We start from the raw sequence: 19,225 nt of genomic DNA, 5'->3' as shown, positions 1-19,225 counted from the left end.
AAGTAGTAACACAAATTGTAATTAAATGGTGCTGGGTCTAAATAAATACATGTTCTCTTACTGTCATTACATTATGATTCATGAAACCCGGATTTTCTTTTCCTTCATTAGGAAGCATATTGTAGGTAGTTAAGTTTTACAGCACAATGTATATGTTACGTAAGGAAACAATATGAGTTCCTTCCTGCCCAGGTCTCCTCCATGCAATCACTATAACTACCTCACCTACAGTATTAGTTCTCTTTCCCACATAGCCTCTGAGATCCATAAGTGTTACAGTATATCACAACAAATTACCAGCAGACAATGTGAGAGAGGGAAAAAAGCAAGTCGTATTGTTACTGAAAGAGACATATTGTCGTTGTTGCTGTGTAGATAATGCTTTATTGAACAGTTAATCTGCATTGATTAATCACAAAAGAGATACAGTTTATTGACAGTGCAATAACAGCAGATCATACTTAAAGCTAGACCATTGTCACATCTCTGAAACCCCATGTTAGTCTCCAGACTGCTGGTGTTAGACCAGCTATTTAATAGCATAAGGTTATATCTCCCACCTTTATAGATATTTACCTTCAACAACATGTTTATAAAATGACAGCTCCACAAATTAAAACTAGGACTTCTTGGGCCTGTAATATTAATACAATTCATTTTAATGTCATTATAAGAGTTGGGCAAATGTCCGAGAAAGTTGTTCACACAATGGTTTGCGGTTTTCCATAAAATGCTGTGGTTCTAGTAACGTTTTCACGACATTTTACTTTGCCAGAACTCCACTAATTGTGCCCGAATTCCACAACATTTCACAAGATAGGTTTGTGAAAATGAAAGTAATGGCAGTACATATAGGCCCCCCGTGACCTTCATGCTTGGTCAAATATTTTGCGAAGTTTGACACTTTTACTATTTATTTTTATTTAAAAAAATTGCATATTTCACCCGAATCACAAAACGTAAGCAAAAAAAATGCCCAGAATATAACTCATTTAGAGAAACAGGAGTCTGTATGGGTTTAGCTCTAACTTTCATTGAAGCGGTAATGGAATTCTGGTTGAGACTGGTGTTCTTATCTCCAGTCCTCATGACCCCTCAGCAGGTCAGGTTTAAAAGATAGCCCAGCTTCAGTACAGGTGGCCCAGTCACTGTGCTGAAGCAGAGACTGATTGAGGCACCTCTGCTGAAGCAGGGACATATTGAAAACCTGACCTGGCCCTTGAGGACTCTAGTTGAGAACCCCTGGTTTAAGTGAAACATCTGTGCACTGCTTACTCTACTCAAATTTATATTTTGATTATAGTTCCTAGTGCTACTCTAATACTTTAAAAGTGATGAGAGATCTTGGTAGAACAAGATACTCTATGTTTTTATCTTTCCTGTTATTTACATTCATAATTAATGCTGGAGATTTCTTCCACTCCAATCATTGCACTGAAGCCCATTGTACACGCCAAGGAAGATGCACAGCCTTTCACAGAAAACTGTAACTCCTCAGCATCTGCAAAGATACAATATTTCACAAGCTTTAGAGTGAGCATACTATATACAGCAATGATTATTACAATCATACAGTAGGGGCTAGCATTACAGCTGTGCTGTCTCACTGTAGTGTAATTAAAGTTACTGCTCTCCAGCGATGGGCACATGTTTGGCGCCGGATTTTGATTTGCGGCAGACCGGCCGGTTCCTTTTGTCCACGGATTTCCAAGCATGGATCTCAAAAAGGGGCGATTCGCGTTTTGCAGATTTTTAAAAATAATTTTTACCAATACACTCCGCGGATTCCACAGCCTGTCGATGGACTTGTGGGATCCACTCCCCGGATCCAGCTGTCTTTTGGCAGATTCAGCCAGCCAATCGCTGAATCCGCAGATTGGATTCTACAAATCCGTCCACGGGTCACATCCAAATGGCGGATTTGGATGAATCCATGTGGATTAAAACCGACCAAACCCGTTTTGCAGATTACACCACAAAATGGATTTTGGGTTTAAAAGGTGAGAAATTCCAGGGAACTAATTTGGGCGAATTCGCCCATCTCTGCTGATCTCCATCTTTACCATACAGTCATTTACATTACTGCTCTCCCACTGCTCTGTAATTAACAATATGGCTGTGTACTGTAAGTACTATAAGTATAAAGTTTTTAGCAGCACCTAAAATAAAGCATATGTAGAAGTGAAAACGTGAATGGTGCACAGGGACACGGAGGGACCCTGATTTCCTCCAAAGTTACAATATACAGTAGAACAAAGGATGATGTTCCCAGCACTCAGAGAAAAAAATTATGGAAATAGAAAATATCATAAAATATCATTTGTACTTGTATATAAAGAGATCACATAAGGCAAACATCAGCACATATCAATGATATTATTGATATTGATACAAACTGAATAGCAGATCAGCAATATGTATATTACTGTTTTACACGATACAAACGCACACAAAACAAGAGAAACGTTTCGGGGCACCTAACCCCTTCATCTGACCCGTTCCCTTACCTCAATCTGATCTAGGTACTTCCCTTACCCCTGTCATAGATAGGTGTTCCCTACTACCATACACAAAACATCAAAGGATATACAAGTGGGTAATACCTGTGAAGAGATGTCCCACAAAACATAAAAGGATATACAGGTGGGTAATGCCTATAGATAGATATCCCAAATTGGGGTACTATTACCACCATTTGTGTAAGACACTAACTCTATGTGAACTGGCTGTCCAAACAAACACACAAACCAACTATGCCTGAATTAATATTAAGCTAATGCATAGTGTTGACATACTCATGCATTAGCTTAACATTAATTCAGGCATAGTTTGTTTGTTCTGATTATATATTTATACTGCATTTAGTTGGACAGCCAGTTCACATAGAAGTACTGTAGTATGGGATATCTATTCACAGGTATTACCCACTTGTATACCCTTTGATGTTGTGTGTATGGTAGTAGGGAACACCTATCTGTTACAGGGGTAAGGGAAGTACCTAGATTTTATGACATTCTATTTCCATCATTTTTTCTCTGAGTGCTGGGAACACAATCCTTTGTTCTATATTGTATGTACTATGTACACTGCACTATAAATAAATAGATCATCATCACTGATCACAGACTGCTAATATAATATAATATGCTAATATACCACTGTGTATCTTCCCCTTTTGTTTTCCTAGAACCTGCTGTTATAATTGATGCACTTTTTGTGGTGTCACTCGCTGTTTTGTCATTAGAGACGTGTGAAGCTTTCGCCCGCGTTCGCCAACCATGCAATTGTAGCCGGGACCCCCTTTGGGATCCATTTGTTGTTGTGGGGTGGGAGAGTGCCGCACTTAGGGAACGCTCCGATATCGGAGGTTCCGCGTAGAGGGAGCCGCCATGTTAAGGTTTGCACAGGCGCAGGACCGGCCCGGCAGGAGGTTACGCATGCGCAGGCTTAGTGGCTAAAGCCCGCGAAGAAGGAGAGCTCTGATAGGAGGGATGCCAGGGAACTATGGGTCCCAGCAGCCCGCGGACCCCCCGTGACGCGCGAGGATCAATCAGGCGCTTGGAAGGGAGGTAAAGGGGTCGAGGGGCGCGCACGTTGCTCAGAGCTAGCTGTAGGAGGAAGGAGAAGGAGCTCCGGTGTAGGGAGGCATTCCGCCCCTACCTAGGCCTCATACCCCAGGCCCAGTTAGACCCTGAGCCCCAGTAGTGTGAAGCTGAGCTAGGGACTGGCCATAGATAGGTTCCGGTTCCCTTACTGTTGCGTGATCACTACCGGGACATTTCAAAGTCAGCGGGAGGTCTGGGCTGCCGAGTTTCTGCGTGTCTGGGTGGGATCGCCCCGGACACCTACGGGTGACATCATCTAGGCCCACACCGATCCTTTGTGAAGACTGTTGCAGGACCGGGTACTGGAGTGCCCGGCAGGTAAACTTCAAGTGCACCAACTGTATCACCATTCATTCAGGACACGGTGGCTGCACAGTCACATACATATAGATTCACTGTCTCACTTGAGGGTGGGGGAAATATTCAAAGAGGGGACTGGACACGGGGTGGGATCACCCGGTAAAGGAGGGGGGCTGAGCGTCCTGCGCGACGCAGAGTATAGTGTCTTCCTCAAAGAGGGACACCTGTTGCTGATAGAGTAAGAGAGAGGTTACGTCATTCTGTTCATGCCAGTAAAGTTAATTGGTTGGTTATATCGCTGTGTGTGTGTGTGTTAATGTACATAAGTGTCCTGCGAAGAACCACTTCCCCTCTGGCGGAAGCTGTCGCAGGTGGAGGCGCTGCACCAAGTATTAAGTATTGATCGTGCCCCAGGCTCTCCATGGCAGAGGCTTAGGCCCTGTGAGCCTACAGGTTATTCAGCATATGGTAGTGGTCTGTGTTCGCTAGGAACCAGAGCTACACAATATTTGCAGTTTTTATTTCTGGATAAAAGTTGTGTCTCTGTCGGTGTTTGTCAATCATTAAGTCAATGTGCAGTTCAATTTTGTTTACTGTGCTAAACTCGCATTGGGACCCTGGAGTAGGGATTATGTTAGACAAGCGAAGAGGGAGGACATATGTCCGGGTCTGGGTGGGAGTTGACATCATTAAACACAATTCAGATGATTGGTTCCATTCTCCTGTCTATATACAGATATAAGAACCATCTGGTCAAAGTTCTACCATTTCAATGATATACTGTGGCGTATAGCAACAAAAGAAAAACACTGTGTACAGTACTGTACCTGCCTACAATAATGACAACAGACAGCATCCTAATCCTGGATTATTTTTATATATACTTCTATTATAAAAGTTTAACCACTCATCATGGAAAAATATAATCAGTGTCAATAAATTAACTGCTAACAAATACATTTCTCCATAACTTTACTGTATGTGACTCTTTAAAGACACTGCTTTAATGATAGTACCTGATGGTAGCCAAGCTCCACAGTCCAAATGTTGGATAAAAAGAAGGGACTGCATGAGATTTTGCAAGGAACTCAAACTTGCATACAAATAGCCATTTAAGCTATCCCACAAGCATACCTTCTCCCTTAGTTTCCCAACTGTGAATTCAGAGAAATTACCTGGTTTCTTTATGATTCCGATATAATTCTTACATTTCATCTCGTCTCCTTTGCACACCATGTCCCTTTTAGTGACGCATTCTTCCCTAGTGTCCAATTCATAGCAGCTTGGACATATTACTCCACTGGGTTCCCCGCTGTCTGGTGGAAATAACAGGCAATAGTAGAAAGGAGAGTTACAGTATTGTACAGTCCCTCTTGCCTACAGTACAGTATGTGGGCTGAAGGAGTAGCTTAGAGGTAAAGTAATGTCTCTTCAAGCAGATTAATCCATTTCTAATTCCAATATCAACACCACCATTTGATTGCAAGCTCTTCAGGGTAGGGACTCACTGTGCCAACAAAATTGTGTGTATAGTGTTGTGTATATTGTCAGCACTACACAGGGAGAAAACATTATTACGTTAATTTAGTTTTATTTCCTTTAAGATATAAAAAATGGATCAAAGGTAAATTAAAATGTCACTAAAAACTAACATCTAAATGTTATTTAAAGAACATATTAAAAGAAAATAAACGTAAAATTATATGTAGATGTGGGTGAATGTGAGAAAGTTCAGTCTATAAACTTGTACACACACATTTCTATTTCTTCTCAAACCTGTGAAAAGTCATTAGAACATCTTATCATTAACAAATGGTGCAAAACATGCGATTCTGCATTGGCACACTAAGGTTTACGTTGACAACATTTTTAACTTTATCCAGAACCTGAACTATGGGTTTTGACGGAGAGCGATAAACTCTTCTTTGAGTCCCAAGTGTTGTATGGAGTACACCTCCTCAAACACACCTTTATACAACACACAGAGAGACATCTGTACACATAAAGGAGCCCCCTTGGATACCTGGGAAATATACCATGCTATAATGCACATGGACAGTAGTTAGTTAGGGTCAACATTCTTACAAGTGCGATGTGGCTCATCTGTGTGAGGCTCTCCCAACACATTTTGTGGTGTAACAACACTTTAGCAGAAAATGTTCACGTGAATACAGGTGTTCTTATATACCGTACAGGATATTCAGTAGATCCACACTCCAATAGGACTAATTATCAATGAAAAAGACAATTGATGTCATTGATTTAAAATATATTAAATAGGGACTAGTATGAGGGCTTGGAAAATCATTGAAGGTAAAATAAACAAACTCCGAAATGCCACAATAAAACTCAAAATCATCAAAATAAATTGAAAATGATAAATAGTGAAATCTACATGAAATAATCTAGCATTCAGGATACAAAATATATATATACAGAATGGGTATCACAATGAATAACTTGTACTAGTAGAAAAGATAAAATCTAATATATATATATTAGACATACGTTACCTTTCCAAGGTCTGGTAAAGCAAGAGACAGCACTCAATTGAAGAAAATTCACAAAGTGTATTGGTGAAAATAGTGGTACATCAAGAAACCCAACGTTTCGGTCCTCCAAAATGGGACCTTCCTCAGGGGTTTTCAATGGGATACTTTGTATACCCCTGAGGAAGGTCCCATTTTGTATATAAACCAACTGTAAATATTACTGTATGCTCATTTGCATGTTTTAGACAGGTCTGCAACCCTGTCTTTCCCCATTATTGCCCAGCATACAGCGCTTCCACTGCAGCAAGGGATTCTGGGAAATGACATGCAATTGAACACTCAGTGCCACCTTTTGTCTCAAGCTCGTATTACACAAGCAGATCCTCAAGCCAATGCATGCTGTTTTAAACACAGCTTTTAGACAGAGGCTGGGATGAGATGCAAAGCCATTAAACCCACTCACAGACATGTTTCAACCTTGATGGGTATATATATATATATATATATATATATATATATATATATATGTACAGCTAAACCCCGTTATAACGCGGTCCTCGGGGTCCACCCCGAGACCACCGCGTTACTAACGGGGTCGCGCTAATTTAAAAAAAAAAAAATGGCCGCCGCATCAGTGTTTTTACCCGCGGTCCCGGCTTCCCCCTGCCACCGCGTGACAGGAGATGGGAGGGGGGATTCCCCTCCGGTTCCGGCTCCCCCTGCCACCGCGTGACAGGAGATGGGAGGGGGGATTCCCCTCCGGTTCCGGCTCCCCCTGCCACCGCGTGACAGGAGATGGGAGGGGGGATTCCCCTCCGGTCCCGGCTCCCCCTGCCACCGCGTGACAGGAGATGGGAGGGGGGATTCCCCTCCGGTCCGGCTCCCCCTGCCACCGCGTGACAGGAGATGGGAGGGGGGATTCCCCTCCGGTCCGGCTCCCCCTGCCACCGCGTGACAGGAGATGGGAGGGGGGATTCCCCTCCGGTTCCGGCTCCCCCTGCCACCGCGTGACAGGAGATGGGAGGGGGGATTCCCCTCCGGTTCCGGCTCCCCCTGCCACCGCGTGACAGGAGATGGGAGGGGGGATTCCCCTCCGGTCCCGGCTCCCCCTGCCACCGCGTGACAGGAGATGGGAGGGGGGATTCCCCTCCGGTCCGGCTCCCCCTGCCACCGCGTGACAGGAGATGGGAGGGGGGATTCCCCTCCGGTTCCGGCTCCCCCTGCCACCGCGTGACAGGAGATGGGAGGGGGGATTCCCCTCCGGTCCGGCTCCCCCTGCCACCGCGTGACAGGAGATGGGAGGGGGGATTCCCCTCCGGTCCGGCTCCCCCTGCCACCGCGTGACAGGAGATGGGAGGGGGGATTCTCCTCCGGTCCGGCTCCCCCCGCCGCAGCACAGGGCCCTTGCGCCGCAATAAAGGGCCCCCTGGCCCTGCCGTAGCGCAGAGTCGTCCTGCCCTTCCCCCCCCCATACCCCCCCGCGCTGCACCGGGCCATCCCACCAGCCCCCGCAGCATCGGGGGCCCCCGCAGCAGCCATCATCCCCCTCCACCGCAGCACCACCCCCACCCTGCAGCCACATGCCTCAAAAATCATCCCCAAGGTAAGGTAAGGCTGATTTATGTATAAGTGTAGTGTGTGTGTGTGTGTGTGTGTGTCAGTGTGAGCAGTGTGTGTGCAGTGTGCAATGAGCAGTGTGTCAGTGTGTGCAGTGTGAGCAATGAGCAGTGTGTCAGTGTGTGCAGTGTGAGCAATGAGCAGTGTGTGTCAGTGTGTGAGCAGTGTGTCAGTGTGTGTCAGTGTGTGTGCAGTGTGAGCAGTGTGTGTCAGTGTGAGCAGTGTGTGTGCAGTGTGAGCAATGAGCAGTGTGTCAGTGTGTGCAGTGTGAGCAATGAGCAGTGTGTGTGCAGTGTGCAGTGTGTGTCAGTGTGTGTGCAGTGTGAGCAGTGTGTCAGTGTGTGCAGTGTGAGCAATGAGCAGTGTGTGTCAGTGTGAGCAGTGTGTGTGCAGTGTGAGCAATGAGCAGTGTGTCAGTGTATGCAGTGTGAGCAATGAGCAGTGTGTGTGCAGTGTGCAGTGTGTGTCAGTGTGAGCAGTGTGTGTGCAGTGTGTCAGTGTGTGCAGTGTGAGCAATGAGCAGTGTGTGTCAGTGTGAGCAGTGTGTGTGCAGTGTGAGCAATGAGCAGTGTGTCAGTGTGTGTGCAGTGTGAGCAGTGTGTGTGCAGTGTGAGGTGTGTGCAGTGTGAGCAATGAGCAGTGTGTGTGCAGTGTGCAGTGTGTGTGCAGTGTGAGCAATGAGCAGTGTGTGTGTAGTGTGCAGTGTGTGTGCAGTGTGTGTGCAGTGTGTCAGTGTGTGCAATGAGCAGTGTGTGTGCAGTGTGCAGTGTGTGTGCAGTATGTGTGCAGTGTGTGTGCAGTGTGTGTGTAGTGTGTCAGTGTGTGCAGTGTGAGCAGTGTGCAGTGTGTCAGTGTGTGCAGTGTGCAGTGTGTGTGCAGTGTGAGCAATGAGCAGTGTGTGTGCAGTGAGTGTGTGCAGTGTGTGCAGTGTGTGCAGTGTGTGCAGTGAGTGCAGTGTGTGCAGTGAGTGCAGTGTGTGCAGTGTGCAAAAAAAAAACGGGAGCCATGGGAAAACCGCGTTATAACCGAATCGCGGTATAGCGAGGCGCGTTATAACGGGGTTTAGCTGTATATATATATATATATATATATATATACACACACACACATACATACATACATACATATATATTTATATATATACACACATATACATATATATATTACTATATATCTATATCTATCTATAGATAGACAGATATATAAATATACAAATCTGTGTAATAAAAAGTATATATGTAAGAATCACACATGCATATGCAGACTTTAAAAAAATATGTTTTAAAAATATTTTTCTGCATCCATATTATGGAGTATTGTTTACCCCAACTGCATGTAACAGAGACAGAAGAGACATATACCCTAACTCATTAAATATTCCATTCTCATACAAAGGTGAGAAAAGGGCAGAAGGCAGTGGGACCTGCATCCCTAGGGATTTAGGATTTCCAGGACACTTACTTTCATAGTTATCAGTGTTGCAGTCATCTCCAGTGCAACATTTATAATTCATTCGTACATGTTCCCCAGCATCATCAGAAGTGGACATCATCTGGTCACAAGGTAATTCTTTGGCACAGCCCTTGTAAATTGAATTATATATTTTCCCACCTGTGGAATGAGTGAAGGGTTTCAGAAGTGGGATGTTCATGTCTATAAAAAAGGATCACCCTCCATTGCATGCCCACTAAAGTTTCTTCTAGCAGAAGTCTACCCACCCAATACATACACATACAGAATATGTTTTAATCAAACTAAGATTATGGTTAATATAGTACTGATCTCCCCTAAGCCTGAAGCCAGACATACACACCTGATCTCACCCACGGCTAAATGCCATCTCTTCCCCCTGTAAATGGTGTTAACCTTTTCATTTCTCCAATGAAGTTTCGTTCTCCAATGCAACTACAACACACATCACTGCGAAATGCTCAAAGAACTAGATTGGTCATCCCTTGAGTCTAGGCGCAAAGTTCACCTTTCCTGTCTTGCCTTCAAATACTTTCTGGGCAAGCTACCCGCCTATCTGAACAAGCTCCTCACCCCTTCCGCATGCAGCACTTATCATCTGAGATCAGACTCCAAAAGACTGTTCATGGTCCCAAGGCTCAACAAAGTATCCGGCCGCTCCTCCTTCTCTTACCGTGCACCCCAAAACTGGAACAACCTACCGGAGACTCTCACATCCACCACCAGTTTAAGTTCTTTCAAATCTAAGACTGTCTCACATTTTAATCTGGTCTGTAACTGTTTCATACGCCCATAATATACATCTTCTCTAACTGTGCATGCAATGTATTGTATATAATGTATACTCTGCTCATTTATGTAACTGTATTTGTAACCATGTGTTATTTGTCATATTATCTATGTCCAGGACATACTTGAAAACGAGAGGTAACTCTCAATGTATTACTTCCTGGTAAAACATTTTATAAATAAACAACCTTATCATTTAACACTGGCTAACCTTAAAACTTGCCCAACAAATCAAGCATCCCAATACCCTGCACTCATGGCTATTGTCCCACAGTTACTTATACCACTTATTGTGGCCACGCACACCCACCTACAGCACACCCACCTATTCCCTCACCTGCTGTCTCTGTAAGTTTCCCCTCAAACCTCTTAAATTGTAAGCTCTTTGGGGCAGGGATTTCCTTTCCCATTGTCTGATTTTTGCTGCACTTATTGTATTTTTAAAAATACCCTGTACTCTATTCTTTGTGAAGCGCTTTTGGCGCTATATAAATAAAGACATACAATACAATACTGAAAGTATGTTTCCTGTTTTGCAATAGAAACACATGGTTCGTAGTGGAGTACTCCACCTTCTAGAACGTAATGTAACTATAATAAAATTAGCATTATTGGGATCTTCTACTAACCTAAACAACATAAAACTACAGCAAGTGTGGAGAGACAAAAATCAAAGCTTTTCAGTGGCACTTTGACTGAGCCACCAATTGAACCACATGTGCTGATACAGTGATATCCACAAATGCCTACTTTTTGGTGGACCTTGAGTAATGAGTTTGAAACCCCTGATGTATAGATACAGACATAACTTGGGCTGGTATTGAAACCTGGCCAATTGTTTGGCTCTTGTGGACTGGAGTTGACAACCTGGGACCTAATGAATCCTACGTTTCACCTTTCAGAAGATCATCACCGGATTGCAAACATTTGCCAAACAGAAGGGAGGTTTATACAGGATTTGCTTTGACTGATACTTACAGGATTCATAGTATTCAGAAATCACAATGCACCTGGACTCCCCTCCACAATCTTTGGATTCAGTCGCACAAGTGGTAGAGTTGCGCTCGTGACAGTGATGGCAGCAGCCACCGTATGCTGGGAGAGACAAATACTCATTATTTGTGTATCTCATTTTTACAGGCTCAGCTCACAAAATGAAATAAAGTTGGGGAAACTTGCTTCCTGAAAGCAGCGTTTTAATGGGATTTTCCCCACTGTTGCTAAGTTCCTAGCGTGGCTTTACTTCTACATTTATATTTTGGATGTCCCCGTCCTTCAACTCACCTGTGGCAATAAGAGCAGAGAAGGTGCAGAGGGTGGTGATGAACGAGTTCATGTTGATGGAAGGTGGGTGCAGATGGATGCTGTGGCCTTTGATTTAATCTCTTCTCCTGGATGGTGCAGTATGAGTTATTGTAGTGATACTTATACTCTGGATGATGGCAGGGTGGGGGCACCTTTACAACTCATGCTGTGTCCTGTGCCAAATTGCCTGGTTACCTTATTGACACCATTCTGCCAGGATGCATTAGAGAAAATAAGAAAATTAGAGTTGGTCAACACACACACACACACACACACACACTAAGCCAATTTTTTTCCTATCTCACATTGCCAAATGGACTCATCACCAAATATATTTGTTCCACCCTAGAGGTGATACTGTACACACCTGTCTCCCGAATCTCCTTATTTCCCAGGGGGATGAATATTATGTGTAAAACACACAGTACATTTTGCTATATACAGTATACAATGTATGTTTAAAATAACTTGATACATGCAATACAGCGGGGGCTGCTGCTTCATTACAGCGGGGGGCTGCTGCTTCATTACAGCGGGGGGCTGCTGCTTCATTACAGCGGGGGGCTGCTGCTTCATTACAGCGGGGGGCTCAACCCCAGTCCCCAAGCATCGCCCAACAGGTCAGGTTTTCAGGATATCCCTGTTTTAGCACCGGTGGCTCAATCAGTCCCTGCTTCAGCACAGATGGCTCAATCAGAGGCTCAAGCCTGGTGCTAAAGATATTGCAAGATGCAGTAAAGCCTTTTCTTTTTACTGCACAGGATTGAAACCGGATACCGGCGGGGACCCCCCGAATAGGTGCGGCCTCCCCCGGGAATCCCGGCATCACCACCGCTATAGTATTGAAGGGTCTACCTCCTCCTGCAACCATTCCAGTAAGCCTAACCACCCACCCTGGGCCACGTACCCCCTTCACTCACCCCCTCTACCCCTAATAAACGAGCTACTGTGCCTTAACCTCTTCATTGCCTTAGTGGCTAGCTGCTAAGATAATGAAGCTGCTTTAATGTGACTTTTAATAATAGGGTGCAGGATCAGGGGGTCTCCTGAGCTGAACCGCTTTGATTTCAGCCTCGGGGAACTCCCAGAACCCCCTCCTGTGTTGCAGTCCACGGTATGGGGTGTCGGTATCCCAGCAAGGTTTAAAATTCTCGCGTGACGTGACAGGGAGATTTAAATGCACAGGGGATACCGGCACCCCATGCCGGTATCCCCACCATGCCTAAATCCTCTGCATCACGTGACCAGGGGATTTAAATACTCCAGGAGATACCTGCACCCATAACGGGGCCTATAACTCGGGAAGCAGGGGATCCCTGATGCTGAAATTAATGCGGTTCAGCTCAGGAGACCCCCTGCTCCCTTACACTATTAGTAAAATTCACATTAAGGCAGCTTCATTACCTTAGCGGCTAGCCACATTGATTTCAACCTCTCTGACCCTCTGCTTCCCGAGTTACAGACCCCATTATGGGGTGCAGGTATCTCCTGGAGTATTTAAATCCCCTGGTCACGTGATGCAGAGGATTTAGATGGCGGGGATACCGGCAAACATACCAGGGCCTATAACTCGTGGAGCAGGGGGTCTTCGATGCTGAAATCAATGCAGTTGAGCTCAGGAGACCCCCTGATCCTGCACACTAGTATTAAAATTGATATTTAAACTGCATGATCGCCTGTAAGAGCCGTGCATGGAGCCGCAGTGTCTGCGTGCAGCTCTTCCACGCCGCAGTTTCACCAATCAGTTGCCGATTGATGGGAATATAGTGCGATAACACTTAGGAAAAAGAAGTCATTCAATGCTGCATTTTTTTACCGAACGTTAAAAAAATGCTGTTTTGTCTAAGTGATACTGTTTTGAACCACATGTTTTATAGGGAGATAAAACAATGGAAAGTCGATCGGCAGTGCACTGATGTTATCACAGTTTAGTGAATAGGCCCCTCAGTCTTCCCCCCCCCAAAAATACATTTCCATAGCCTGAAATATTTTGTTTGTAAGAGAAAGCCCTATTTTATAAAGCAGAATAACACGTAGCACTGAATGATTTATAGATGTATTTTTAACAGGATTGAAACAGGGGGTTTCCGTAGCTGAACCCCATTAATTTAATCTCTGGGTATCCCTGTTTCCAGAGAAAAGTAGCTTTATATGGGGAGTGCTGGCATCTCTGTAGCCTGGGAGCTTGTATACCTAATGAAATGGTGGGTTAAATGCCCTGCGTCACCATGGGCCAATAGGAAGCCGTGACGTCATCCCTTGCGGCTTAATATTGGCCCGCCTTGGGCATTTAAACTCCACATAGATACCGACGCCCCCTACGGAGGTAAGTACCTCTGAGAGCAGGTGGTCCCCAGAGATGAAAGTAACACTACTCAGCTCCGGAGACCCCCTGCTTCAATCCTGTAATTAAAACATTGCAACAATTTCATCATGCAGTGCTACAGCACATGTTTTGCTGCAATAATATACATTTGCTGGTTAAAATTTGCTAATTTTTCTACAACTTAGAAAAGACATTTTCAAAACATTTTTGGTAAAAAAAGATTTAGGGAACATTTAAAAAAATTTTAGAATAGCAACAAAGTGCATCTCAGCAAGTGCGCATGTTTCTACTCCGCGGGTCATTTTGAGTTTTTGTATTTGAGGGACACAATCAATGTTACCAGGGAGAAAGACACACAATGAATCATACACCCCTTCTGCTGTGTTTGCTGTGTTATTAACGTATGTATCTTGGCTATTTACATTCTTGGTTCTTCTAAGGACTTGAGCCTTAAGGAACAATTAATTAAATTAAATATATTAAAATCACAGAACACGTTGACAATTTGGAACCTGAATATAATTGTAATTAGTACGTAAGTACCTTAGGAAATAAATAATTGAAATATGAATAGTCATACAGTGTAGCAGCCGAAGGGTTTTCTTTTATTAAACTGTGGTTAATAAAGGACAGGGCTTTCATAAAACAACAGACTTTAGAAATACATCCTCACCATTCCAGTGCTCAAGGGCCTCTTTGCTTCTGACAATTAATTAAAGTGCAGGGGGGCCTGGAGGTTTCCAATAAAGTTTGCTCTCTCTCCCCTGACATGACAAGACTGGTGGGCAAAATAAAGAAACACCACGTTTTATTACGAGATTTAAAGAAGGCGCAGTATCAATTAGCAGAATCATTAATCGACATTGGCATATTTTATTGAACGATCCAGTCTTAAAGCCTATTTTATCTAAGAAACCCAAAATAATTTGTAAGAAAAATACAAATCTAAAAAAATATATTGGCTCCCACTGAATTAAATATAAAGAATTTCAATAAAAAAAATATCAGGAAAGAATATAAAATTAAACAGTTCATGAATTGTACAACACAATATATTATATATCTACTGGAATGCCCATGTTGGCTACAATAAGATGGGAGGACCACAGTAAGAAATACAGAAAGATGTATGTTCAGCAGCATAAAAGAAGGTAGTAGGCGTAGATAGAGCACAGCCGAGGACATCTTGTATTCAATATCCAGGAAAGGGAAAAAGGCCAGGCCACAGCGTCTGCGTAGAGTCGCGGTGACGTAACGTGCACAGCCATAGGCTGGGCAAGTCAGGTGATGTATCAGAGCTTACACGTTCTTATTTTCTATATATGGAATTGGTTACAATTACTGAGCACCACATATACCGCGTTTCTTCAGTAGCATAAAAGAAAGATTGAAAAAGGGTATCAGCAACATACTGTAGCGTATCTAAACACATTACTGATAAGCACAATTTCAACCCGAAAGGATTAAAAATGAAAGGTATTTAATGTGTATCGCTAGGACCTAGGGGTGGGAATAGGCTTAACAAATTATGTTAAAGAGAAACATATTGGATTTATGAATTACAAATGTTAACCCCTGGAGGTCTGAATATAGACATCGACTTAGCAGCCCTCATTAGATGATCCTATATGTTAGGAATCGTTTTCCTTTTAACAAAAAAAAATGTTTTATTACATCCGTTTTAATGCCATTTTAAGCTAGTTTTAAATTAAATTTAATTAAAAAAATATTTTTAAGAAAATGTTTTTAATTTTTTCAATTGTAATAATGCCACGTGGCCTATAAGATTTTAAAATATAATCATTTTTAAATGTAATATTTTTAATTAAGTAGTTGTAATAGTTTATTAAAATATATAACTAATGTTTTTAACATAATAGTGAAAAGATCAGTAAAATATTAATATAAATATTCCAATTTATTTTGTATTTTTAATTAATCTTTTCAAAGTAGATCTAAAAGGGCTAGTATAAATAGATACAATTGATATATACTATATATATAGTTGTGTGTAAAACAAAGTACACCCTCTTTGATTTCTATGGCTTTAAATATCAGGACATACTGTATTAACAATCATCTGTTCATTAGCAAGTCTAAAAATTAGGTCAATACAACCTCAGATGAACAACAAAACATGACATATTTAACCATGTCAAATTAAAGGGGAGAAGAGCGGTCCCGGAAAATCCCAGAAGTATCTTGCACAACAATAAGATTTGTTCTGCAGCAGAATGACTGCAAGGGTTTTGGATATATCCTTAAACGGGGGTTAAAATACATATATTTCATATCAATTTTTTTCAGGGCGGGATCCCCCTTCGGCCACATTCCCCCTTGGTTTGGAGAGGGGGGGGGGGGGGTTTGCGGTGCACGGGGCTTCCATCGATTGCCGGATAAGGTAGCATGGGGGGGACCCGCGAGGGAGGGGGGCCCACCGGGCGGGAGGTGCCAGCGGGGGTGCTTCCGGCCGGATACTCTGTTAAATAAAACATTGTTTGGTTGATTGTAACAAGTCTTTTATGCTGTCTACAGTTATTCCTAATGTATTTGTCCCATTCTACACCCATTCAGTAAGTCACCCAGTCACTCATCCACCCAGTCAGTCAGTCACACACCCACCCAGTCAGTCATTCACTCACCCACCCAGTCAGTCACCCAGTCAGTCACTCACCCACCCAGTCAGTCAGTCAGTAACCCAGTCAGTCACCCACTCAGTCACTCACTCACCCACCCAGTGAGTCAGTCACCCAGTCAAGTCACCCACCCAGTCACCCCGTCAGTCACCCAGTCAGTCACTCACCCACCCAGTCAGTCACCCAGTCAGTCAGTCACCCACCCAGTCAGTCAGTCAGTCAGTCACCCACTCACCCAGTCAAGTCACCCAGTCAGTCAGTAACCCAGTCAAGTCACCCACCCAGTCAGTCAGTCAGTCACTCAGTCAGTCACCAACTCACCCAGTCAGTCACCCAGTCAGTCACCCAGTCAAACAAGTAGTCGACGGTCTGCACATAATAATATATTGAGGTTTTAAAATAATTTCTAACTTGCTTTGTTCCAGATCAGACTAGAAAGCTTCAAACAGGAAACCTCGGAATCCCCCTAACGCAGAAGACAGGTAGGGAACTCGTGTGTATTTGCTGACAGTTATGCTTTCATTTTGTCTTGGGATTGTTAACAATCACTTATATTCGCAAACCTGTCTGCATTTGGTTAATATGAAGAAGCACAGTAGTTTTCCATTATTCAATAATTGTCCAAAACTAATCTTATTAGTTCTTACTAAGAATTTATTAAATTTCCAATGGGTGGGGCTATGGGGCGGGGCTAGGGGCGAATATATTTTTTGGTTGGCGAGTAGATCTTTGGGTAATTTGTCGAACACTGAATATATATACATGCAGATGAGCATACAGTTGTATTTACATTTGCAAATGCAGATGAGGATACAGTTATATTTCCATTTGCAACTTAAGCCTATAGGGAACCATGTTAAAAATGGTTTTTGAAGCAAAAAGTGGCACTGTGTGCTCATTTGCATGTCATTTCCCAGAATCCCTTGCTGCAGTGGAAGTGCTGTGTGCTAGGTGATAATGATGAAAGGCGGGGTTACAGACCTGCCTAAGACATGCAGATGAGCATACAGTTGTATTTACACACACACACATATATATATATATATATATATATATATATATATATATATATATATATATATATATATACATACTCTGAGCAGTTCAGAAATAGCCCGCCACATTACTCCTAATCATTAAATGTCAGTGATTTTATGCCATTCTCAAATATTCTGTAATGTAAAAAGTAAAAATTAAAAGTGAATATAGCATTTACTTTTTGTATTTACTTTTTTATGTATCTTGATACAGTGCATGTACAGATGGGGAGACTGGCGTGTTATGTCGTAATATTCTTCCTTATCACTGCCATTCAATCATATGATATTCTGCATTGTAACATAATATTCTGTGATATCAGTAAGTAAGGTAAAGCTGGGTACAACTGTATGTTAACAGTGAAGCATTAAATATAAGCAGGACGCGGGTATCAGATATAGTGTAACAAGATTGCACTGAGGCTGCTTATTATAGGAGTTTGTCCTGTTATCTCCTTTCTCTCTATCTCTTGTTGTGTATTTATTTGTACACAGAAAGAAGAGGCACCAATTCCCCAATAAAGATATCCCCCCCTTATTCAGATTGGAACATTGTGTCCCCTGGAGCAGTTATGTGTGGGAGAATGACCTGTTATGCAGAACAGCTGTCCCTGGGAATTCCACTGGGACAGAGATACTGGGTAATACCCGCTGAGACACCTCTTTTACCAGCCATACATTATTACTACACTCTTCTGCTCCTCCTTACAGTACATCTCATCCCTAATTTCTCGCTATGCACCATCCCGACTCTTGCTTTCTTCTCAAGGATGTCTTCTCTCTACCCCCTTTGTATCTAAGCCCTCTCCCGCCTTAAACCTTTCTCACTTTCTGCCCCGCACCTCTGGAATGCCCTTCCCATCAATACCCGACTAGCACCCTCTCTATCCACCTTTAAGACCCACCTTAAGACACACTTGCTTAAAGAAGCATATGAGTAGCACCATAGATATTACTAGACACATGATACATAAAGCTTGGCCCCCTACAGAAACTTACCAAAATGCCCTCCTACTGTCTCTATAATTTCCTCCTACATACCAATTAGATTGTAAGCTCCTCAGAGCAGGGACTCCTCTTCCTAAATGTTACGTTTATGTCTGAAGCACTTATTCCCATGACCCGCTATTTGTATTTGTTATTTATATGATTGTCACGTGTATTACTACTGTGAAGTGATATGTACATTAATGGCTTTAAACAAATAAAGACACACAATACAACCGCCCTCTCCCCCTTGAAACTGAAACAGCAACAATCCCTGCTTGACTGCATGCACGGAAATGGAAAAACACAAAAAATGGTTTTATTACATAAAGTACAATGCAATAATACAATGTTACTGTGCCCAAGATCTAACTCTCTAGGGCCCTTATACTCAGGCCAGGGGTAACCAGGTGGGCTTGACCTTTATTATGCAGCCTGGTCACCCCCTCTTGCCACAGTCCTCAAATGCCAGAAAGTGTCTCATGGCAGAAGACTGCATATTACATACGTTTCTCTATCCCAGGAGATGGTAACATGCTTTGTACAATGTTAGCACTCAATGAGAAGGAGATCTCAAAAGTATCATGTGACAGTGGTGCCAGCCATTAGCAGGTTTAGCTCACACTGCTAGAGCTGCGGTCCTAAGGAATAGAGGTAGTGT

At 43.0% G+C, this 19,225-nt stretch overlaps 1 protein-coding gene across 1 annotated transcript; it reads right to left on the bottom strand.

Annotated features, from left to right (window-relative positions):
- Positions 1-361: 361 nt before the first annotated feature.
- On the bottom strand, positions 362-11,662 carry LOC142496604 (phospholipase A2 inhibitor LNF1-like). The gene is made up of 5 exons (XM_075603268.1): positions 11,558-11,662; positions 11,252-11,368; positions 9,476-9,625; positions 5,081-5,230; positions 362-1,501 (listed from the first exon to the last, which is right to left on the bottom strand). The coding sequence occupies exons 1-5, from the start codon at positions 11,607-11,609 to the stop codon at positions 1,383-1,385; spliced, it is 588 nt and encodes a 195-aa protein (XP_075459383.1). The 5' UTR covers positions 11,610-11,662; the 3' UTR covers positions 362-1,382.
- Positions 11,663-19,225: the final 7,563 nt, after the last annotated feature.

The sequence above is a fragment of the Ascaphus truei genome, chromosome 6 (assembly GCF_040206685.1).
Source record: "Ascaphus truei isolate aAscTru1 chromosome 6, aAscTru1.hap1, whole genome shotgun sequence".
NCBI classification, from domain to species: Eukaryota; Metazoa; Chordata; class Amphibia; order Anura; family Ascaphidae; genus Ascaphus; species Ascaphus truei.
The sequence above is the reverse complement of the archived record's forward strand: the minus strand, read 5'-3'. Positions and strand labels throughout refer to the sequence as shown.

Excerpts from the sequence above, each read along its gene's own strand:
- LOC142496604 (XM_075603268.1), bottom strand. The coding sequence starts at position 11,609 with ATGAACTCGTTCATCACCACCCTCTGCACCTTCTCTGCTCTTATTGCC. Across the intron at positions 9,626-11,251 it reads TTCTGAATACTATGAATCCT|GTGGGAAAATATATAATTCA; the intron begins GTAAGTATCAGT and ends CTCATTCCACAG. Across the intron at positions 1,502-5,080 it reads CGGAATCATAAAGAAACCAG|ATGCTGAGGAGTTACAGTTT; the intron begins GTAATTTCTCTG and ends GTATCTTTGCAG.